The 25,279-nt window shown below is 41.4% G+C and overlaps 1 protein-coding gene across 1 annotated transcript in view; it reads right to left on the bottom strand.

Annotated features, from left to right (window-relative positions):
• Window positions 1-25,279, bottom strand: part of mboat2b (membrane bound O-acyltransferase domain containing 2b) — a 131,226-nt gene that overhangs the window by 18,058 nt on the left and 87,889 nt on the right. Inside the window, exons 6-10 of the mRNA XM_060853228.1 lie at window positions 13,242-13,296; window positions 6,202-6,385; window positions 4,306-4,498; window positions 1,832-1,935; window positions 955-1,019 (exon numbers count right to left, since the gene is read on the bottom strand). Of these exons, the coding sequence (XP_060709211.1) occupies window positions 955-1,019; window positions 1,832-1,935; window positions 4,306-4,498; window positions 6,202-6,385; window positions 13,242-13,296 (601 nt within the window). The remainder of the gene's footprint in view (window positions 1-954; window positions 1,020-1,831; window positions 1,936-4,305; window positions 4,499-6,201; window positions 6,386-13,241; window positions 13,297-25,279) is intronic.

Raw genomic sequence — 25,279 nt, 5'->3', positions numbered from 1 at the left:
CGTCGGAGGCTGAGGGGTGACGTTATAGAAGTTTACAAAACTATGAGAGGCATGGATAGGGTAAATAGGCAAAGTCTTTTCTCCGGAGTCGGGGAGTCCAAAACTAGAGGGCATAGTTTTTGGCTAAGAGGGGAAAGATATAAAAGAGACCCAACCTTTTACACACAAAGTGGTACGTGTATGGAATGAGCTGCCAGAGGAAGTCGTGGAAGCTGATCCAAATGCCTCTTAAATGTTGCAATTGTATGGGTATATAAATAGGAAGGGTCTGGAGGGATATAGGCCGGGTGCTGGCAGGTGGGACTAGATTGGGTTGGGATATCTGGTCTGCACGGCTGGGTTGGACCGAAGGGTCTGTTTCCATTCTGTATATCCCTATGGCTCTGTAACATAGTAGGCTAAAGCTAACTGATGGCTTAAACATTGACAGTGACCTTGAGAAAATAATTACTATTTTACATGCCTACATTATTTTCAAAATAGCAAAGTAAGCACGTAAAGTAGTTTGCACACCTTTGCTTAAAGCAAAACTAACTGGTTTATCCAGTGACTGGGCACTTCGTTTTGAGACATAGGCCAGCTCCCTGCATAATTTTCAGCAAAATATCTTGCCTGTCCCGGTTGCTTCTGTAAACAATCATATTTCATGAATAAACTAATAATTTAGCCCATAACAAAAAGTATCCAGTGTGATTGCAAACCAGATTTTGTCTGGAGAGTACAGGTAAGATACTTGGGAATGCTTCCAGTATAACTGAATCAGCCTCTTCCTTATGTAGCATGATGGAAGATCATCCGACGTTGCAGAACAGAAATACTACATGACCAGTATCCTCTAACTGCAGCATAGCAAACAATATGTTCTGTAGACTATCAATACATTATAAGAACCAACACAACCAAGGGTTGCTGTAGTGGTCACTCCTTAAGTAAACAGCTTGGCAAGACTTTTACCTTTTAAACCACAGCGCTGTCTGTATGTTCCAGTTGTCAATGAACATTTTAAAGCTTGTTGCAAACTGTGGGGAAAAAAACATGAAAATCGTAGAATCATAGAACCCCTTAAGTGTGGAAACAGGCCATTTGGCCAAACAAGTCCACACTGACCCACTGAACAGTATCCCACCCAGCCCCATTCCCTTGCCCTATTGCTCTGCAATTCCCATGACAATTCCGGAACACCATGGGCAATTTAGTGTGGCCAAATCACATCTTTGGACTGTGGGAGGAAAGCGAGCATTTGGAGGAAACCCACGCAGACACAGGGAGAATGTGCAAATTCCACAAATCCACTTGCCAGTGACTGGGATCGAAACCTGGTCCCTGTCGCTATGAGGGCAGCAGTGCTAGCCACTGAGCCACCATGATGGACATTATTTTTACATGTATAGGTCAAACGTGGGAATGGAAAGCCCTAAATAGGGTGGGGGACAATTCAGGTGAACAATGGAGTTTTCAATCTTGGAAATTTCTTTGCTCGAATGCATGTAAACAAAATCCAAGTTAATTTCAAATCATAGAATGTCAGCATGCTATGTCTCAAGTTGTCAAAATATATGTGTCACAGAAGATGAAGTGGAACGGACAATTATTGTATTATTCATATACATTTTTCTATTTCAAACATTGTTCCCGTCTCTTACTTTATATACTTCAGGGAGTACAAAAAGGTTGGTGAGCAACACACCCAGCCTTTTACTTACTGGAAAGAAATGTTTGTTGTGTGCGTGGGGTCAACGTGCAGTTGGTTAGTATACACATCTAACATGGGGATTGCTACAACTAAAGAATTGCCTAGTTTTAAAAAAAGGCAACTACAAAGAATTCTTACCTCAATGTTAACAATATTTAAATTTGAAATCAAGTCCCAACGAGCATTGCCTTTATCGTCATAGCCATTGAAGCCAAATCCTGCAGCATTGTTGATAGCATCAGCTGTTCAAAATAAAATTGCATGTGACAACAATAACTTGTTGTTTAAATAAGTTTTAAAAATTATTTCCAAAAGTTTTTCTTCACTATATACATACAAAAATTCCAGCAGGATGTAATTCTCTAACCTCATATTAGATTGCTTTTTTAATGTAGATATTTTGATTCAATCTTAGTGTGAGCTTCTAAGCAGACACCCTAGGTTAAACTCCAGCTAAGACATATTTTATTGCTGCTACTCTCATTAGACCACTGCTCAAAAAACTCTCCACCATTGCAGATTAATTCATTTGGGACTATATGACAAAAATATTTAAAGTTATCTTGCATGTGAAAGCCACAAACTACCAGGCAAGCCCACCTTCAGGAAATTCCAGGCTTTGTATTCAAATTATATTTAGGTTACATTAGATTAAATAAGATAACTTACAACAATGTAACAGGCCCTTCGGCCCAACAATTTCACACCGACCCTCTGAACAGCAACATTTATCCCTTCACCTAACACCACGGGCAATTTAGCATGGCCAATTCACCTAACCTGCACATTTTTTGACTGTGGGAGGAAACCGGAGAACCCAAAGGAAACCCACGCAGGCAAGTGGAGAATGTGCAAACTCCTGACAGTTGCCTGAGGTGGGAGTTGAACCCGGGTTTCTGGTGCTGTGAAGTAGCAGTGCTAACCACTGTGCCACCGTGCCCCCAGCTGTTGTGGGGGTCCGTCAGCCTAATCGTTTGAATGCATGGTGCAGAGCGATGCCAACAGCATAAGCTTAATTCCTATACCAGCTGAGATTAACACAAAGATCTCACTTTTTCAACCTCACCCCTTGCCCAAGATGTGATGACTCAGGTTAAAGTGATGATCGGTTGTGCCTCTCTAATGAGGGAGCAGTCTGATGGTACAGGTAGACTTTGATGATTTTGCCCAACTCTTGCCCAGTTGCTCCTCATGTTCTTTGAGCTCATTTTATCCAGCCTTATTGCTTGACCTCCATTCCCACTAAACTATTCACTATTCCCCTCCCCTGGCTGACCCCTTGTTAGCTGACATTAGAAATAACTTTCTATCTTCAACCTTGTTATCAAACCATCACCTCATTTCCAAGATCCCTTTCTTCTCAGTTATCCTATCCCTTCTGACAGCCATGTTAAGAATCTTGGCCATCTGCCCACTATAATGCTGCAATGGCAAAAATCAAAGTCACAGCTGACCATTTATGCAAACATCCCTTTCTCTTCCTTTTCCACCTCCTTATAATATTTCTCTAAAACTGACCATATGATATTTTCCCCAATGTCTCTCTTCTGTTATTCATAGATTTCATTCTTAACTCCCCAATAGAGGTAACACCTCCAGCAATTGCTTTTCTTTCTACCCTACTTCCTCCCAGTTTTAAAATCACTGGAACCACTGAAGACTGTCCAGAATTTTTAAAATATCACATGATTTTAGATAATTCAAACAGTTAATTTTGTGATGGACATTAATTTTATTAATAATGAATATTAATTTTATATTAGATGCAGAAAATTGGGAAAGTTGGAAACAAAGCAAAGGACTGTAAAATGTTAGACTTCCTCATATAAAGAGGCAGAAAATATTGAAAACATTTAGTCATATTTAATACCTAGCAGTGTTATCAAGTACTTCAGTAGTAGCAATAATATACTCAAGTCCTACATAAAAAGTACTAGATCAAGATTTCAAAATGTTTTTGATATTTATACAACATTCAAACCTGTTAAGTTTGAAACAAGTCAACTACTGATCAGACTTTGTTCAGAAAAGTTCTCATCTACTCATCACAACTAATTAAGATCGAAGTTAGTGGGCGGCACGGTGGCACAGTGGTTAGCACTGCTGCCTCACAGCGCCTGAAGACCCGGGTTCAATTCCCGACTCAGGCGACTGACTGTGTGGAGTTTGCACGTTCTCCCCGTGTCTGCGTGGGTTTCCTCCGGGTGCTCCGGTTTCCTCCCACAGTCCAAAGATGTGCGGGTCAGGTGAATTGGCCATGCTAAATTGCCCATAGTGTTAGGTAAGGGGTAATGTAGGGGTATGGGTGGGTTTCGCTTCGGCGGGTCGGTGTGGACTTGTTGGGCCGAAGGGCCTGTTTCCACACTGTAAGTCTAATCTAATCTAATCTAATCTAACCAATTTATGCTAAACAAGAAACCCAAAAGGATTAAAATAACAATTTATCTATTTTATGGTTGTAACCACTTGAGGTCACCATTACACTGTTCCATTCCTGTAGAGCTACACTATTCAAATATATATTCAGACTTCCACGAACAGAAAAAAGTGCTTTCAAGTATTTAAAACATTCACAATAGACAACGCCCACCAAAAGCATTTAAAAGGCTCACCAAGATTCCAAGCAAAATAATACTTTGGCCTAGCTGCTAATAATGAAAAATACAGGTAAAACACTCGACTAGTCAAGGAAGCTGTAGTCACAAAGGTTTCGTCAATATTGTATTCCACTGGAAATGCCTTAGTAACTGTCAGATGAAAGGACAAAGCAATCCCACAAACAAAGAGCTTGTACAGCACAGGTACCTGAAAGAAAACAGAAGGAAGTTCAACATTAAAAAATATTATTTAAAAGGCTATAGGAAAGGTGTTGTGATACTTGAAATGGTTCAGAAAAGATTTTAAGAATGTTGCCAGGTTTGGAGGGTTTGAGCTATAGGGAGAGGCTGAGGCTGTTTTCCCTGGAGCATTCGGAGGCTGAGGGGTGACCTTATAGAGGCTTATAAAATCATGAGGGGTATGGATAAAATAAATAGACAAGGTGTTTTCAGAGTCGGGGGTGGGGGGGTTCAAAACTAGAGAACATAGGTTTAAAGTGTGAGGCAACAGATTTAAAAGGGAACTAAGGGGCAACGTTTTCATGCAAAGGGTGGCACGTGTATGGAATGAACTGCCAGAAGAAGTGGAATAGGCAATTACACCATTTAAGAGGGATCTGGATGCTTATATGAACAGGTCGGGTTTAGAGGGATATGGGCCAAATGCTGGCAAATGGGACTGTACATATCTAGGATATCTGGTCAGCATGGACAAGTTGGACCAAAAAGTCTGTTTCCATGTTGTACATCTCTAGGACTCTAAAATCTAAGTACTGTATATCCAACAGTTTTTACAAAATTACATTTGCGGTACAGTTTCTAATCATTATTTCGAATAGTTTCAAGAGACAGAATTCTACAAGGATGGGCTAGAAGGAAAAAATGGCAGTTAGTGAACAGATTGAAAAAGCCTACAAAGCACACACTGTGCAGGCTACAGTTGGAGCAAAGTGAACCTTTCTCTCTGGTGCAGTCCCAGTTTTGGCTCTGCCCCTTCCTGTATTATAGGGGGCAGCTAGGTGGAGGGTGGAAAGGTGTTGGCCTAGCCATCTCTAATTTCTTTCCTGAAGTTGTCTAATCTGACAAACAATCCTCTTTTGTTCTTGAAAATTGAAAAAAAGGACAGATCAGCTGGTTGTTCAAGTGACCTCAATTTGGAAGTGTCCAATAAGTTATGCACATTATGCAATTTGTGGTAGAAGCTTCAATCGATAGACTCTTGTAGTGATGGGAATGTCCCTACCTTTAGGCCAAAGGTCTGGTTTAAAATCTCACCTGCTCCTGACATGGTATCTCAGAACATATTCAAACAGGTTGACTTAAAAGAGCTACAGATGCTGCAATCAGGAAACCCTAATAGAAATTGTTAAGAGATAATTAAATTGAACTTATGTAAAAGTGGAGAATTGTAAATTAAAATAATCAGAAAGTTCAATTTCTGGGCATTTGTGGCACTGTGATAGTGGCACTATTCCTCCCTCTGAGCCAGGAGAACTGGGTTCAAGCCCCATTTACTCTAGAGGTTATCAGTAACATCTCTGAAGAGGTTAATTAGAAAATATCAAGAATCTTCAACCGAACTACTCAGGCCATTTCCTGGCAAAGGGTGGGCATTTTGGATTAACAATGACATTTTAAAAATGGGCAAAGCAAATTTGTATAACAAAAGAAACACCAAGACTTTACTGAATACAGACCTATAGCAAACTTTTTAAATGTTTACATACTTACCTAGCTCTTAAACTCAAAATGTTAAATCATGCTATTATATCTAAAGCAGACTACAAAAACAGCTAACTGAACAGCAAATTAAATCAGGTGATACAAATAAATATAAAAAATAGACTAAGTTTACCAGTTTGTTGCGTTACAAGAGTGAAATTTTCTGACGAAATATCAGTTAAAACTTACCACAGGTGAAGGTTCACTTTTTCCACATTGTCCATTTACTTTTCCATTAACTTCTGTGCACTTCACATGTAATGTCCTGCCTTCAATGAAAGCCAAATAGTCTTTATATGTATATAATGGCCCTGCTAGGATACCCATGAAATTACAGTTGTAGCTTAAGTATTCCAGTAGACTTGGCATGGTTCTGAAATTCAGAATCAGGAAAAACAAAAGCTGAATAGCAGTGAGCAAACCCATATTTATCGCTACACAATACTTTCAACAACTTCAATAAAGGAAACTCAATATTTTCTTAAAGCTGAATGAATATTAAATAAGATTCTTTAAATAAAAACTGGTGGATGGAAAGAAGCATGCTGAATACAAGATTCTCAACTTGTCAGCTTTGTAAAGAATGTAAGTTTTATATTTCTAAAAATTTCAGAATTTTTCAAGTTTAATTTCAAATCAAACTAGCTTCTTTTGGGTCACATCATTTGCAGTATAACAGTTCATGCAAGCAAATTTTGTTTGGAGAATCCAAAGTGTGAACTTTGAGACTAATCAAATTGTGCCAGCAGCTACAAAAGGAGGAGATTAAGGCAGTATGAAACTTTAATGAAATTTAAAAGCAGTTAAAGAAGATACAAATTCAAATCAAGAATGTACAATGCTGGTATATAGAGGGATAATTTTTAATCTTCTCTATTAAAACCTGCTGAGGAAGAACAGTGTTTAGTATCTCAGTTACATGAGCAAGAGTCATAAATGGTCACACTAAATTTAACCATTTTACTGGTGCAGGATTGGGTATTAGCTGGAATAGGCCACTACCCCTAGAAACACAGTTTGGGTACAGAGGCAGCCGAAAACTGGCTGCTGGTTAAAAATCATTCTTCTGTTCTCCGGACATAATCCCAATTGTTTTATTCAATATTCAGACCTTGAGCTTTCACCTTTCCACCCACTCCCCGTTCATGCCAACGCTCAACAACCTATGCCATCACTTATGCCTTTTCTATCCTCCATTCCCACCACCATTGCTAAACTGCCCAAAATTTTTACTGCTATCCTTCTTGGAAAGTCATGCACCCCACCAACTTCCAATGGCCCCTCATACAAAATGCTATGATTTTCTATAGACATATGCACATTTACCCAAAATATATATACAGAACCAATGAATCCTGTAGGAACAAACGGCATGTGTGGAAAAGCTTGTCTAGTCATTTATATATTTCTTTAATCAAACTATTTCTTTTCTTATGTGTGCAGTTTCAACAGTCTAATGAAAAGCAGCTTTTCTCAGATTTTTATTTTGTCAACTACTCAGTTATTTATACAAGATAAGCAGGTAAGTAAAATGCTTGTGTAAAAAATGAGGTCTGCAGATGCTGGAGATCACAGCTGCAAATGTGTTGCTGGTCAAAGCACAGCAGGTTAGGCAGCATCTCAGGAATAGAGAATTCGACGTTTCGAGCATAAGCCCTTGCTGTGCTTTGACAAGTAAAATGCTTGTACATTCTTTTGATTTTTAAAAAAATGTCAGGTTTATTGGCACCTTTATATCATATAAAAAGCATCACACTTTTTAAGGATCCTGAAGAGTTTCTTTTTAAAGGTTTTCCACACTTGCCATTGGTTACTACAGTGGGTACATTGGTTCTACACAGGGTACATACTGGATGAATGGGCATACAAGTGCGATGAGTTGGTGTGGAGTGCATGATGGACCATTGGTGGGGGCATTGGATGGTTGGGAGATGTGGGTAAGATACTTTGAAGAATCTCTTTTTAAAAAAAAGTTCTCTTTTCAAACTATGGCTCATGATAGCTGAAGGGTGATGCACAAAGCCTTCAAATAGTTGGCCTGGTTCAACAAAACTTACAGGGAGGAATTTTGGAGAGATCTACCCCAAAATGGTGGCAATCAGATCCAGGATCAGGATGTGGGCTCAGGGAATCAGGGTGGTAATCTTTGTAATTTTAAATGTTTTCAAGTTACAGAATTCACCAACTCCATGAAAGCCCAGCACGGTGATCCTACATCAAATCTACCAAGCACAGATTCCAGGAATATCACACCAAACAAATGTATTTCAGCTGTGTTAAAGGTGTTTAAAGTTAATGTGTTTAATCTCAAACATTTGAACAGCATTAACCTCTCTTCTCTTTAACTTTTTTTTGCAGCTATCATGAAAACCTATGGAATTTCAGAGCTACTTTCAAAGCTAGGTATTGCATCTTGCGGGAAAAAAATCCAATACACTTTTACTGACTCCCTGCATGGATAGCAGGACTATTAATAGATGCTGTGGGCCAAGACATCCTTTTCCAGGGCCTTTTAGGTACTCCTTTCTCATAAAGCCAACTTCACAACGCTCAGGTACAACTTCAAATCAACCCATTCCCTTTCTTATTCTTTAGATTAAGATCGCCTAATAATTAAAAAAAAACAGACTATTCCCCTTATTGGGATATTTCTTGTTTGGGTTAGCACCACCACTGACTATTAGTCCTATCAACTTTGAAAACTGTAATTCTGGATTGTCGGAGAGCTGTCAGCTTTAACTCAAATAATAGGTTTATCACCAATGAAAAAAATGGTAACATTAAAAAGAGCTTTTCAAATATGCAAGCTACTGAAATTCAACCAGTGGAAAAAAGAAAATCAGCAGAACTAGAAATAGGAGCTGAGACACACAGACAGCTGCTGCTCTTTTTCATCAAACATTCATGATTCTTTAGCTTGACACGAATTCAGTTACAAAGAAGCAGCTACCAATATTGTAGCACAGACTAATATTGAGTTCCTAATTTTCCCAACATTCTCAAATTCTAAACAGGTGCTGATTCAGGGCTTCCATTGGCAAGGGAGGGAGATTTAGTAGTCTTGTCAATGATGCATATATGACTGGGAGAAAAGATTTGCTTAGGGATGAGTAGTTCAGCTAAAATTTTAAAAAGACAAAAAGAAATCTCGATTACTACCTGAGGCACAAGTGAACAATAATAGGATAAATAAGATTACAGTTGAATGTATGGTTCGAAAGATTGGTATAGGAAAAATGGTATCTCTGGCATCAATATTGACAAAAACTGGAGCTGTACTGTTGGGACAAACATATGAACCATACTGGGACCAATTTTCTGGTATGTTAGACATCTAGGCCATGTTCTTGACTACATCAGCACAACAGAATCTCAGGGCACGTAGGGATGTAAAATAATAAATCTGGGGTTCCTAGCTTCATCCACATCCCAAGAACAAGTTGTTGGTGGTGAAGAAATGAGAATAGCTTTGCTAACCTGGAGCTCTGAAAACCAGTCAAAAACTATTTTTCTATTTTAATTATGGTTGGTCCTTGGATGATATGCACGATTTGCTCATAATGTAGCTGTAATCACAAAACTCTGACCTAAGAAAATGAAGCACTTTTTGAACAGATTTGCACAAGAGTACACACTAGTTTATGGTAATGATTCATCCTCAAAATACAGGAAATTGCAAATTAAATTTATAATCAAGTCAATATAAAGTATCTGTTGCAACACTTAACCTTTTACTGCTAGAAAATGATATCAACATAGAAGTGTTTTTTTTAAACAGGTTGAATTCAGACAGTATTCAGGTTCAAATAAAGAGCTTCCTAATTTGTTCTTTGAGGCAAAGATGATCATCTTTATGATCAAAAATGTTGAGGAGACTTTGGTGTATATGTAGATTCGGCAAATCTGCACCAGAAAGCTCTGCCATAGGTAGGACAGGATATCACAAACAATTCTGGATGAGTTGCTGATCCTGGGTTTCTTCTCCTTGCATTTTCTCTCTGCCTTAGGTATGGTGATTGCTTGCAACAGTTCTTTCACTCCTGTGACAACACACCCCCTGACAGAAGCTTGCTATGGAAGATTTACTTTGACAATTGAGCATAAGAGTTCTTCACTACATGATCAGCCCAACTCAGTTCTGGAAGTCTCCATATGGTGTAAATTGTTAGCATGCAAGCTCATGTTTGCACTTGAGTCTGTCACTTAGTCCTTTTTTTTGAAAAAATTCATTCGTGGGAAAGACAGTATCACTGACTGGCCAGTGTTCGTAGCTCATCTCTAGTAGCCCTTGAGAAGTTGGTGGTGCACTGCCTTCTTGAACCATTGCAGTCCATGTGCTACAAGTAGATGTACAATGCTGTTAGGGAGGGGATTCTAGGACTTTGACCCAACAATTGTAAAGGAAGGACAATATATTTCCAAATTAATTGACTGGCTTGGAGGGGAACTTGTAAATAGTGGTGTTCTCATGGGTCTGTTGCTCTTGTCCTTCCAGCATTCATGAGTTTAGAAGGTCATGAGTTTAGAAGGCTCTGTCTAAGAATCTTTGATGTATTTCTGCATTGATTAGATTACTTACAGTGTGGAAACAGTCGGCCCAACAAGTCCACACCGACCCGCCGAAACGCAACCCAGCCATTCCCCTATATTTACCCCTTTTACCTCACACTACGGGCAATTTAGCATCTTTGAAACCGGAGCACCTGGAGGAAACCCACGCAGACACGGGGAGAATGTGCAAACTCCACACAGTCAGTCGCCCGAGTCGGGAATTGAACCCGGGTCTCTGGCACTGTGAGGCAGCAGTGCTAACCACTGTGCCACCGTGCCGCCCATATTGTATCTTGTAGACTATAGCAGCAGTGTGTGTTGAGTGTCAATGGTGGAGTGAGTGGATATTTTGAGGTGAGGTGCCAAAAACAAAAACGGTGCCTTGTCCTGAATGGTGTTGGAGCTGTACTCACCAAGCAATTGGGGAGTATTCCATCACACTCCTGACTTGTGCCTTGTAGATAGTGGACAGGCTTTGGGGATTCAGTGGTGAGTTACTTGCTGCACTATTCCAAACCTCTGACTTGCTCTTGTAGACAGTATATTTTATATGACGAGTCTAGTTGAGTTTCTGGTTAGTGGTAACCCCCAAGATATAGTTTGTGATGGTAACATCATTGAATGTCAAAAGGTCAATGGCACAAATGTTACTTGTCAGCCCAAGCTTGAACATTGTCCAGGTCTTAACGCATCTGAATATGGACCACTTCAGTATCTGAAGGATCATGAATGGTGTTGCACAATCAGCAAACATTCCCATTTCTGACCTTATGATAGAGAGAAAGTCAATGATGAAGCAGCTGAAGATGGTTGGGCCTAGGACACCTGATGTTCAGAAACTTCTGAAGACAGTTCAAGTACAATTCCCGTGAACAGACAAAAAAAAAAATGAGGAATGCCAAAACCTGGCTGGCTGTATAAATGGGAGGAGAGAAAGAAGAAAACAAAACCTAAAAGGCAAGATAAAAATTCTGTACCACTATCTGTACGTTGGTCTAAACTGTGAACTTATTTGTAATATATTTTTATGATTCAGTAAAGCAGAACTTGTGCATACATGAAAATATATGCAGACAACTCAGCTTTTCTTCAGTATTTGAAGAAAGTTATTAACTTAAGCAGCTGCAGTGCTAGGACAGTGAAATCATTTTAACGTATTTTAAACACGCTTATGTGACTGTTCAAATCAAATACCAATGGCATACATATTCCACCCGGACCTTAAGTTCATCTGGACCATCTCAGACACCTCCCTCCTGTTCCTGGACCTCTCCCATCTCATCAATGGTGACAGATTGACATCTTCTACAATCACACTGACTCCCATAGCTACTTGGATTACATTTCCTCCCATCCTATTCCTGTAAAAAGGCCATTCCCTTATTCCCAAATCCTCCGCCGCTGCCACATCTGTTCCCAGGAGGAACAATTCCACCACAGAACACATCAGATGGCTTCTTTCTCCAAAGACTGTGAATTCCCCTCCCAGGTGGTCAACAATGCCTTCCAGTGCATCTCATCCACTTTCTGCATCTCTGCCCTCGAACCCTAGCCCTCCAACCGCAACAAGAACAGAAAACCCCGGTCCTCACCTTCCACCCTACCAATCTCCATATACATTGCATCATCCTTCACCATTTCCAGCACCTACAAATGGACCCCACCACCAGAGATATAATTTCCCTCCCCTCCCCTATCCCCTTTCCTTTAAGACCATTCCCTCTGTGGTTCTCGTTGGGTCCACACGCCCCAACAACCCACCCTCCCAGCACCTTCCTCTGCCAGCTCAGGAATTGCAAAACCTGCATCCACATCTCCATCCAAGGCCCCAGAGGAGCCTTCCACATCCATCAGAGTTTTACCTGCACTCCCACACATTATTTACTGTATCTGTTGCTCCCAATGTGATCTCCTACTTGCAGGATGATGCAGAGAACATCCCTGGGACACCTGCACCAACGAACCCATGGCCGAACACTTCAACCCCCCCCCCCCCCCCCCACTCCCCCAAGGACATGCAGTCCTGGGCCTCCTCCATCACCACACACTAACCACCTGATTTCTGGGGAAAGAATGCCTCACCTTTCACTTGGGACCCTCCAACCACATAGTATCAACAGTTTCCTCATTTCTCCTCCTCCTACCTTATCCTATTTCCAACCTTCCAAATCGGCACCACCTCGTGACCTGTCAATCTTCCATCCCACATATCTGCCCCACCCTCCTCTCTGACCTATCACCATTACCCCCACCTCAGTCTACCTACCACACTCTCATCTATCTTCTCCCAGTCCCCACACCCCTTATTTATGCCTTCTTCCCCTCAGCTCCCTTCCTTCATTCCTGATGAAGGGCTCTTGCCCAAAACATCAATTTTCCTGCTCCTCGGATGCTGCCTGACCTGCTGTGCTTTTCCAGCACCACAGTCTAGACTTTGATCTCCAGCATCTGCAGTCCTCACTTTCTCCATATCTTATTGTACCCCTATGAATTAGAATCAATGCATAATTTCTCTTATTGGGCATTAAGTGTAAACATCACTTCCAGCAAGATATGCATAGGTTTCCTCCATGTTGTAAGAAACAGTAACTATTCTGGCAAAGGAATCATGCGTATTTCATAACCAACATTAACAATAGTTGCTCAAAACTGGAAAAACTAGTACTGCAGCCACTTACCGAACAGCTAAGGATTTTTGAACCGGTGTCAGATGCTCTTCTTTTCTTGCCATTCCTAAGACAGATGTAGATGAACTAATTAACAAAGAAACACTTGACACCCATTAATATCAGTGCATGATAGAGACAAAAGCAATCCAAGACAACTCGTGATATATTAAAGTCATATAAAATATACATTTGACCAGAATTTCATGGATCATTAGAAACAGTGACAATTGTATCAGTATTTACATCAATCTTGCTGAAAAATAACATACCCATATTCCTGCAAATGGCATTGGCATATGGAAGAACATTTTTAAAAATGTAAAACAAAACAAAATTCACATATATTCAGGGCCCAAGAAAATTGCAGAACATAGCCATCCTGCTTCTTTAAAAGCCCTCTTCATACAAAAACCATGAAAACTAAAAACGGAATCAAAAGGTCTTAGGTGCAATCAAGAACCAGGCACAATTCTCACTGCACATTGTAGTTCAAGTTAAAATTAAATTACATTTTGAATATTCACAAATTTCCCATACCCCAGCACAATGATGATGCCCAGTTTTGCTCTTCTTTACAGAGGAAAATAATGTTAGAATACAGAAATGGGAATATGGTGACATTTTATTTTAAAAGCTGGAAATAAAGAGGAGTTTTTGTTTATGAGAAAGACGAACAATACTGATCTAGTTGCTGGTTTCATTGGTATACAGTAATCAACATTTCAGGGATTTAATTTTTTTCTAAAACATGTAGAAATTTCTCAAATCTACCTTATTAACCCTACTGGTATCAACAAAAGATGACCAATTTGAAAACCTCCTCAGTAAGCAGATAGTCATAAATTTCAGACATTGCTGGAAAAACTCAGCTGGTTTTTTAGCATTTGTGGAGAGAAATCAGAATTAACATTTCAGGTCCAGTGACCCTTCTTCAGAACACCAGACCCAATTTTAGAACCCGAGTCACTGAACCTGAAACGTCAACTCTGCTTTCTCTCCACAGGAGGGAAATCTCTACAGTGGTGATTTTCAATAACTCCTGTACATACTTGAGGTTCAGGGGCTCCCAGATGAGGTTTTGAAATGAAACATCTGGGCGGCATTCAATCAACACCCAAATGCTGAATGGTAGATGGTTGCTGCAGGTTCGAAAATGTTTAAATTTTGGTGGTGATCAGTACCAGGACCAAAGCTGCATACTAAAATTCAAACAGATTTGTGTCATTAGCACAGGACCTAATTTCAAGTGATTTTTTCAAATAAGTAGCAATGAGAAAACTTAATAGTTGCAACTTATGGCTGACAAGCACTGCACCTGGGTTTTCTTCAGTGCCAGCAAGGCAATACATGGACCCAACATCTTGGCTTTCATCTGATGTGGAGTCAGGATGGAACCTTTTTAAGTTGCATAGAAAACATCAGTTTCCAATGGAGAGAACACTTCAAAAAGAATTCCTAAATGGGGACACAATCAGCAATGATGACAGGTTTGAGGAAATCCTCAACTCCCCAAAGATGATCTTGCACTTTGACCTTATGTGCCAGATGTTGAAGCTGCCATTAGACACAAAAACAACTGAAAAGCCACAGGAGTCGAAGGGATACCAGCAGAGATTTTCAAACTTGGAGAAGCACAACTTGGTTGTCATCTCCATCAACTGCTCCAGAAAATCTGGGACGAAGAAGAAATCCCTGCTCGCCATTTTCCACCATTTTCAAGAAAGGAGACAAATTGGGATGCTGTGAGAACCACTGAGGAATCTTTCTACTCTCCATCACTGCTGGGCTTTCAAGGAAAATGCCAGGAACACCAACCACTCTACACAGTCTTCAAACTGACCAAGGCTTTTGACTCAGTTAATTGGAAAGTGCTATAGAAGACCATGTCAAAGGCTGGCTGTCCAGTGAAATTCATCAATATCCTCAATCTCCTCCAATACAAGATGCTGGCAATGATCCTCACCAACAAAATGACAGAATCCTTTGAGGTCAAGCAGGGAAGTGTGTCATCAGCCCTAAGATTTCTCCTATTGTCATGTACAGAGGATGGGAGCTCCAACTGCCAAAGTTAATCATTTTTGCCCACCTCAAGGAAGGCACTTGAATGAGAGAAAGATAATAGAAGGATTTCAAAGACTCCCTAAAAACTTCCATCAAGGTATGCAACATCGGTCATTCAGAAGAAACCGACTTAGAGCAAATACCTTTACAAAAGGGACAATTCTCTGACAACACCCACCAAAAAGAGGAAATGCAGAAAAGGAACTTGAAAAAGGATTTAAGGGACAAGGACCAATCCCATTTCCTGGGATTTGTTGAACACTTATTGAATGTATGATCAGAGATGCAGCTCGAGGATTGGGCGCATCAGCAACACAAGAGCACATAAGAAACTCTGTACCACTGGTCATGGGTTCTAGGAGGACAAGCATACTCTTTAGCAAATGACTGTGCATGATCTTCTCGGACTTGAGTTTTAAACCATAAACATCCTTTCACCAAATAATCACTCCTACATGAAGGGAATCAATTGTGGACTTTTATTCCCCACAAAAGGCTAAACTGCTGATGAGAGTGAAATGTAGCTAAAGCTTATCATCTTGCATTCATCAGAACCAACAAGAACATCAAATTTCACATGACCACACAGTCATTTTTTTGAAAAGTGCAGGAGAGAAGAGGAATGTTGATTCTGATTGGTCAAAATGTTGCCCTGGAGAAAGCAACAGGGAAAAGAAGGCTCGAACATCTTCCTTCCGTTTGCAGACGACAGATTCTAGAAGATGGTTTAGGTCTCTTGTAGTGTAAACAAACCCATGTTATGAGCTACAGAATCTTAAATTGGTTTTCAGTAGAGCTATTTGTGCATTCAGACTTGTTCAGCCAGTGATGCCCAACTGAGCAATCAAATTTCACAATAAACGTTGCTTTTGATTTTGCAACCATAGGCTGCCTAACTACAGTCTCAGTAAAAAATGAGGTCTGCAGATGCTGGAGATCACAGCTGCAAATGTGTTGCTGGTCAAAGCACAGCAGGCCAGGCAGCATCTCAGGAATAGAGAATTCGACGTTTCGAGCATAAGCCCTTCATCAGGAATAAGAGAGAGAGCGCCAAGCAGGCTAAGATAAAAGGTAGGGAGGAGGGACTAGGGGGAGGGGCGATGGAGGTGGGATAGGTGGAAGGAGGTCAAGGTGAGGGTGATAGGCCGGAGTGGGGTGGGGGCGGAGAGGTCAGGAAGAGGATTGCAGGTTAGGAGGGCGGTGCTGAGTTAAGGGAACCGACTGAGACAAGGTGGGGGGAGGGGAAATGAGGAAGCTGGAGAAATCCGAATTCATACCTTGTGGTTGGAGGGTTCCCAGGCGGAAGATGAGGCGCTCCTCCTCCAGCCGTCGTGTAGTTGTGTTCTGCCGGTGGAGGAGTCCAAGGACCTGCATGTCCTCGGTGGAGTGGGAGGGAGAGTTAAAGTGTTGAGCCACGGGGTGATTGGGTTGGTTGGTTCGGGCGGCCCGGAGGTGTTCTCTGAAGCGTTCCGCAAGTAAGCGGCCTGTCTCACCAATTTAGAGGAGGCCACATCGGGTGCAGCGGATGCAATAGATGATGTGTGTGGAGGTACAGGTGAACTTGTGGCAGATATGGAAGGATCCCTTGGGGCCTTGGAGGGAAGTGAGTGTGGAGGTGTGGGCGCAAGTTTTACATTTCCTGCGGTTGCAGGGGAAGGTGCCGGGGGTGGAGGTTGGGTTGGTGGGGGGTGTGGATCTGACGAGGGAGTCACGAAGGGAGTGGTCCTTGCGGAACGCTGATAGGGGAGGGGAGGGAAATATATCCTTGGTGGTGGGGTCTCAGTCTCAGTCAAGCTCAAAATGTAGCTCACTTGTACATGTTTGAAGCAACATACATTCATACACAGGAATCCATTCTCTGCAAACAAAAGGAAAACTTTCAAATCTTGTAGCTTGGAATTATCAGAGAGCTCAGAATGTAAAGTTGCCTATTACCTTCCTGATTTGGAGGTGCCGGTGTTGGACTGGGGGTGGACAAAGTTAAAAATCACAACACCAGGTTATAGTCCAAAAGGTTTTTTTGGAAGCATTAGCTTTCGGAGCACTGCTCTTTCATCAGGTGGTTGTGGAGAACAAGACCATAAGACATACAATTTATAGCAAAAGCGTTACAGTGTCATCGAGCTGTAATGATATATTAAATACATTCAGATCAAGTCTTTGGTCTTTTAGAATGGCGTAGGTTAGTTCCAGTTCTTCAATATGTAAACCCCAGAACTCATTTTAAGTTACGTTCTCAAAATAGCTTTAGCTTCCCTAACAATAGATTAGATTACTTACAGTGTGGAAACAGGCCCTTCGGCCCAACAAGTCCACACTGACCCGCCGAAGCACAACCCATCCATACCCCTACATTTACCCCTTACCTAACACTACGGGCAATTTAGTATGGCCAATTCACCTGACCCGCACATCTTTGGACAGTGGAAGGAAACTGGAGCACCCGGAGGAAACCCACGCAGACAAGGGGAGAACGTGCAAACTCCAGTCAGTCGCCTGAGTCGGGAATTGAACCCGGGTCTCAGGCGCTGTGAGGCAGCAGTGCTAACCACTGTGCCACAGTGCCGCCCAAGGTGCCATCTCAGCCCAGAATGCCTTAAAAAGTCTATCTGTGTCCCAATGTTGAGTGAGACTGGTTCTAAAGTTGGACTTACAGAATCTTACATGCCCCTGTCCAGTTTTTGAGCAAAATAAAATGTAATTCTGCAAATATAAATTCACCCCATAAACTTCTGTGTGCGCGTGCAGGAGAGACAGTGTGAGTGAGTGAGTGTGCACATACACACATTCATATACACTCACGCGTGCAAGCTTGGTCAAGTGTGTGTGAGAATGTGATGGGTATAAGCCTGTAAGAGGGTGCATGCGTGCATGAGAGTGCAGGGGCTGCATGTGTGCTTATGGAGAGAGTGTTTGTGTGGGGTCTACATGAGTGACACAGTACGTAAGTGTGTATGCGTGCATGCACGAGAGAGAGAGCATAATGTAGTGGGGTCACCTGTAGTGAGACATGAACCCAAGATCCTGGTTGGAGGCCATACCCATGGGTATCAAACTTGGCTATCAGCCTCTGCTTGGTCACTTTGCGTTGTTGATTGTCCCAAAGTCTGCCTTGGAGAAAGATCACCCGAAGGTCCGAGACTGAACGTCCTGGACTGCTGCAGTGTTCCCTGACTAGGAGGGAACACTCCTGACTGGCGATTGTGCCGTGTCTATTCATCCATTGTTGTAGCATCTGCTTGGTCTTGCCAATGTACTATGCCTCAGAGCAACCTTGCCTGCAGTGTATGAGATAGACAATGTTGGCCAAGTCACAAGAATACCTGCTGCATACATCGTGGTTGGGGTTCCCACATGTAATGGTGGTATGCGTGTCAACACTCTGACACATCTTGCAGTGGCTGCCGTGACAGGGTTGCACGGTGTTGTGGTCCATGTTGTCCTGAAGGGTGGGCAGTTTGCTGCGAACAATGATCTGTTTAAGGTTTGGTGGTTGTTTAAAAGGAGGGAAGTGGAGGCATGGGGAAGTCCTTAGGGAGGTGCTCATCCTCATCGATAAGGTATTGCAGGCTGCGAAGAACATGGGATAGTTTTTTGGCTCCCGGGAAGTACTGGACAACGAGGGGTACCCTAAATCGGTTGCAGCCAGTGTCTGTCTCCTGAGGTCATTATGGTTTCTCACTGTGGCACATCAGAACTGGCAGTCAATGAATTGAGTGTCGCATCCTGTTCTTGAGGGCATCCTCGAGCACTTTCAGGTGTCTATCATGTTCGTCATCTGAGCAGACATTACTTTCCCAATTGCAATGCCTTGGCCAACTAGAAACAATTTGCCAACCAATCAGCACGCTCTTTCCTTTTAGGATAAGTTGTTGTAATCATTTGAAATTTGGCATTCTTGCATTTGTCAGCCTGAACTCAAGATGAAAAGCTTCAACCAAAATCTGAATATTTCAGTGTGCCACATGTTAAGATTTTGGGTCCTGGTGCTGCACAATTAGGGAAATGGAATGTCATTTCTGAACAGATACTTCATAAATGCAGTGACTTCATATTCTGTTCCTAAGTCCGTAACTGGCAGAGATTTGAGCACTATGTTTGATAAGCCAAAAAAGAAGTTTTGTCAGACCACTTCAGGGAAAAAAAAACTTATAAATGATAGAGGAAATTAATACAAACCAAAATGTCACTAAATACTAATCAGTAATAAGCAATTTCCTTTGGAACAACATAGCCTTGACCTTGTGACCATATTAGGTCAAAGATTTTCAGGAATGTCCAAGACACTGATTGGAATCAAGAGTGTGACTCTGAGTCATTATAGATTCATAGAGACGTACAACACTAAAACAGACCCTTCGGTCCAACTTGTCCCTGCTGACTAGATATCTTAAAATAATCTAGTCCCATTTGCCTGTACATGGCCCATATCCCTCTAAAGCTGAAAATGTGTTGCTGGTTAAAGCACAGCAGATTAGGCAGCATCCAAGGAATAGGAAATTCGACGTTTCAGGCATAAGCCCTTCATCAGGAATGATGGAATGCCTTATGCCCGAAACGTCGAATTTCCTATTCCTTGGATGCTGCCTAACCTGCTGTGTTTTAACCAGCAACACATTTTCAACTGTGATCTCCAGCATCTGCAGACCTCATTTTTTACCCATATCCCTCTAAACCCTTCCTATTCACATACCCACCCAGATGCCTTTGAAATGCTGCAAGTATACTAGCCTCCAATATTTCCATATACATACCACCCTCTGCATGAAAAGGTTGCTCCTTAGGTGCCTTTTAAACTTTTCCCCTCTCACCCTAAACCTATACTCACTAGCTCTGGACTCCCCCAATCCAGGGAAAAGACGTTGCTCTATTCCCATCACACTTCCCAATATAGGTACAAAAACAGAAGTTACTGGAAAAGCTCAGCAGGTCTGGCAGCATCTACGAACAGAAATCAGAGTTAACATTTCGGGTCTGGTGACCTTTCCTCCCAACTGATAGTAGCTAGGAAATATCAGTTTATATGCAGAAGATATTGGGAGGAGGGTGTGAGGAGTAAATGGTAGGTAGGGATAGAGCCCAAAGAGAGAGGAGAACAATTGGAGAAACAAGGGAGTGGATAATGATTTGATTTTGAGGGTGAATAGCTGTTAATGGAGACTGTTAGTGGCTAACAATAGGTAGTGTGAAATGGCAGACTGTGAGATAACAAAGCCTGGTGTGTGTGGTAGGGGACTTTACAGGGAGCAGGATGTGATGTATAGTCCAGGTAGCTGTGGGATTAGGTGGATTTTCAATGAATATTAGTGCCCCCCTCCCCCCATCCCACCACCACAGCTCAAATATGAGGGCCCAAACATATCTTCCACGTGAAACAGCCCTCTTCCTACATTTCACACAGCCAAATTTACTGCATTTGCTGCTCACAATGTGGTCTCCTCTACATTGGAGAAATGAAGGATAAAGTGGATGACCACTTCGTAGAACATCCCCGTTCTGCCTTCAAACAAAAAAAGGCTCTGTGTGCTTCCACTTCAACACCACCCTGTTCACTGGCCAACATCTCTGTCTGAGGCTTGCTGCAGTGTTCCAGCAAAGCTCAGCACTATCTGGAAGAACACTCGAGATGTCACTTTCCGCTTGGGGACCCTGCAGCCCTGCGGACACAATATAGTGTTCAAGAATTTTAGGGCTTGAATGCTCCCATGGCCTGGCCCTCTAGCACCGCACTGCTCCCCTCCCCCACCAACCCAAGGAGAGAACTAATAAATTAGGTTTCAGAAATAATTTAAATTTTATGAATGATTTGTAATTTAAATGCAAATATTTTCCTATCTAACTATCAAAACCAATGTTAAACATTCAAAATAATTTGCCAGAAGGGTGGATTTGGAAAATTGCCTCAATATAGCCGAGAGTGCTCATTATTTAAATTTTTCCAAGTTTTGCTTCTCAATTCTTCCAAATTACAAAGCACAACTCAATATTAAAAGCTACACTCCCACCAGGCATAGTTAACAAAGCAAAGCAATGTGAAAAATTAATGGACAAATCAAATATTTTGCATTTATGTACAAGAATGATTGCTATTAAAGAATGCACATACACCCATGTTCCCTTCCTTCTCACCATCCAAATAAACTATTTATGGCATTTATACAGAATGAATAATGCAGAAGCTTAAAACCCTTTGGGAACAAGCAAAAAACACCAATTCACTGTGGGACAATAAAAAGTTTCATTCAAAATACGTTTTTCAGAAGGGTTATTCAAGGCAAAGAGAAAAAAAATTTACAAAGTTGCAGAAAGTAGGACATAATTGGCTGAATGTTTTGCCACTTGGCAGGATAAAGAAAGGCTTGTATTTGTACAAAAATGAAAATCAACTTGTATTGATTTTTAGCACAGCAATACGTAGAGTCATAGAGATGTACAGATCCTTCGGTCCAACCTGTCCATGCCAACCAGATATCCCAACCCAATCTAGTCCCACTTGCCAGCACCTGGCCCATATCCATCCAAACCCTTCCTATTCATATACCCATCCAAATACCTCTTAAATGTTGCAATTGTACCAACCTCCACCACTTCATCTGGCAGCTTATTCTATACACGTACCACCCTCTGTGTGAAAAAGTCTCTCTTATATCTTTCCCCTCGCACACTAAACCTATGCCCTCTAGTTCTGGACTCCCTGACCCCTGGGAAAAGACTTTGCCTATTTACTATATCCATGCCCCTCATGATTTTGTAAACCTCTTTTAAGGTCACCCCCTCAGCCTCCAACGCTCCAGGGAAAACAGCCCCAGCCTTTTCAGCCTCTCCCTACAGCTCAAATCCTCCAACCCTGGTAACATCCTTGTAAATCTTTTCTGAACTTTTACAAGTTTCACAACACCCTTCCGATAGGAAGGAGACCAGAATTGCACGCAATATTCCAACAGTGGCCTAACCAATGTCCTATACAGCCGCAACATGACCTCCCGACTCCAGTACTCAATACTCCCAATAAAGAAAAGCATGCCAAATGCCTTCTTCACTATCCTATTTACCTGTGACTCCACTTTCAGGGAGCTTTGAACCTGCACTCCAAGGTCTGAAGATATTTAATAGCAATATGTCAGAAAAATAATTGACACAAGTCATCAGGAAAAAGAACCAAAGCTTCAATCAAAACATTTGCTTTTAAGGAGCATCCTGAAGAGGAGGGAAGCATAGACAAGTAGAAGTAAATTCCAGATCGTATAGGGAAGACATTTGAAAGGATGCTTGCCAATGTTGTGACGATCAGGAAAGCACAAAATACCAAAATTGAAGCAATGCAGAGATCTTGGAGACATGGATACCTGAAAGAGCTACAGTGTATATAATGTTTCTGCTGCTGTGTGAACTGGAGTTCAGCGCACTGCTGTGACTTCCCGAATCAAAAGTCACACCGATTGGTGTGCGTGAAACCTTTGAGCAGCCAAGCAGCTAAGTGGGAACACTGATACAGAGCAATTTCATGGTTGGATTTGGAAACAAGAATGAGGATCTTAAAACTCAGGGGTTGCTAGACCAGTAGGCCACTGAGCACAATGGTGACTAAGGCTTGAAAACAGCTAAGATATAGACAGAATTTTGAATGATCACAAGATTTATGCAGAGTAGAATACTGGCCAGGAATGCACTGGAATAGCTTAAGGCCTAATTGAGGGTTCAACAGAAGTGTAGCCGTTATATTAATATAAAGTGAGCAGTCTTAGTGGTGAAGCAGGTATATTGTTCTGAACTCCACTGAGGTCAAACAGAACATCAAGGTTGTGAATGGCCTGACTCAGATGCAGGCAGCTGCCATGGAGAGTTATGGAAATGGCAACCAGGAAACAAAGTCTGTGATGAAGGCAAAAACAATCCCTCCCTTGCACGTATATGAATTGTCATGCCACTTCTGCTTCTGAAAGCTGCATAGCTAAGAAAAATGCAATCTCCTAACAGATCTTGGCAGGTTAGTGCATTGTGTTTCAGTTTGGTGTACATGGACTATCATTGCAGGGTAAATCTAACTTTGTCTTGCCAATGCAAACAAATGAAGAGGTCATAATTTGGAGATGCCGGTATCGGACTGGGATGTACAAAGCTGAAAATCACACAGCACTAGGTTATAGTCCAACAGGTTTATTTGGAAGCACTAGCTTTCAAAGCGCTGCTCCTTCATCAGGTGGCTATCACAATCACCTGAAGGAGCAGCACTGCAAAAGCTAGTGCTTCCAAATGAAGAGGTGTACTAGTAACTGATGCCAATATATTACAGCACTAGATACACAGGAGTCAAATTAGCCCATCATGTGCTTGCGGAGCAGTTCAGCTAGGCCCATTCCTCTACTCATTCTCTTTCGCCCTGCATTTTTCTTTTTCAGCTGCTTCCACATAAGAAGAAATGTTATGGGGCGTGATGCCACATTCAAATCAGATATCAGAGCGATGCAAGCTAACCGGTAGCCTGGAAATAAATTGCAACCACAGAAATGACCTTCCATGCCTCCAGCAATAATGATGAGCTTTGAAACTGGGCCATCTAAAACAAAGGAACCAGAAATGTACAATTTCCACATGGAATGGGAAAATAAATTGATGTTCACAACTGTAAAAGGCAAGACATTTACATTGCATGTCTCTAATATATATTGGTAAGTTAAAAAAAAGAATTACACCATGTTGTGCAGTAAATTCATGTGAGGTTTTCTCTGAACAGTATGCTTTGGACAAAGAAAGTTGATGAGCAGAAGGCTGTTTTGAAAGCTCAGTCATTTTATCCTTAACCAACAACAAAAGGCTAAGCCTGCACTGAAGCTGGATTTCAAGTTTGGAATCTTCTGAGAAAACAAAAAAAAATTATATACAGATGGTGAACTAATCAAAGCAATAATTGTGACTGTTTTTTATTCAAAGACTAAAAGCAAAAGAAAAATGCAATCCAGAGCATGTCATTTGGCACTTCCACAGAGTCAAACATTTGTCCAAAGAATCTTTTCAGCAATTATAATCTGAATGACTGTAATGCTGCTCACTGTAGTTTGATGAATCGATTGACATGACCAATACAGCTCAGCTGATAGTCTATGAGCACAAAAACATAAATGACATAAGAACTAAAGTGGATCATATTAGGAGAATACAAAGGTGTCACTGAGGGAATAGTCCCTGTGGAACGCTGACAGCATAGGGAGGCAGCCATTTGTTCAATGCTGGCATCCCCGGAGACGGTGGAAAACAGAAGAGTATGATCTTTTAAGAGTGGAGACTAGCAAGATGGAAAGTGAGATCAAAGAAAACCCTATCTTTGTTCTGGGATGGAGGAGGAAAAAGTAGAAGAGATCAATCAGACACAGCTGAGGTCCCTGACAACCACAATACAGGAAAGAAGTCAAATCAGAAGTACATTGATGGAACTACAGATGCAAAGGTGGATAACTTGGAGAATGAGAGAACTTGTAGGAAGCAGAGTATGAGGTGGTGTATTTGAATTAGCTGTGGGATTCAGTGGCTTGTAATGGATAGTGGTGGACAGCCGATTCTAAGAAATGGAAAACAGTGAAGTCAGGAAAGGGAAAAGTCGGAAATGGACCAGATGAAGACGAGACGGATAAACATGTATCGAAAAGTACTTTAACTCAATCAAATCAAAAATTGCAAAAGTAGCTGGGAACTGGGATACGGAATAAATAATTATACTTTACAATGTGGACAGAAACAAAAAAATAAAAAGGCTGATGTTAAAAGATGCATTAATGATGTGAATTTAAAAAAAATTACAGCTTCAACACTTGTGTAAGAAAAAACAATTTACAGCTTTTACTTTTAATACAAATGATCTTAATCCTATTTAAAAAAAAGCTGCATCAACAAAACGAATGCCAACGATAAGTATCTTTCCATATGTGTATATATGAGGCTCAGACATACATGAGGCCTTGTATTGACAGATAAGCCTTGAATACCTGGTG

This window comes from Hemiscyllium ocellatum, chromosome 3, assembly GCF_020745735.1.
Source record: "Hemiscyllium ocellatum isolate sHemOce1 chromosome 3, sHemOce1.pat.X.cur, whole genome shotgun sequence".
NCBI lineage: Eukaryota > Metazoa > Chordata > Chondrichthyes > Orectolobiformes > Hemiscylliidae > Hemiscyllium > Hemiscyllium ocellatum.
The sequence above is the reverse complement of the archived record's forward strand: the minus strand, read 5'-3'. Positions and strand labels throughout refer to the sequence as shown.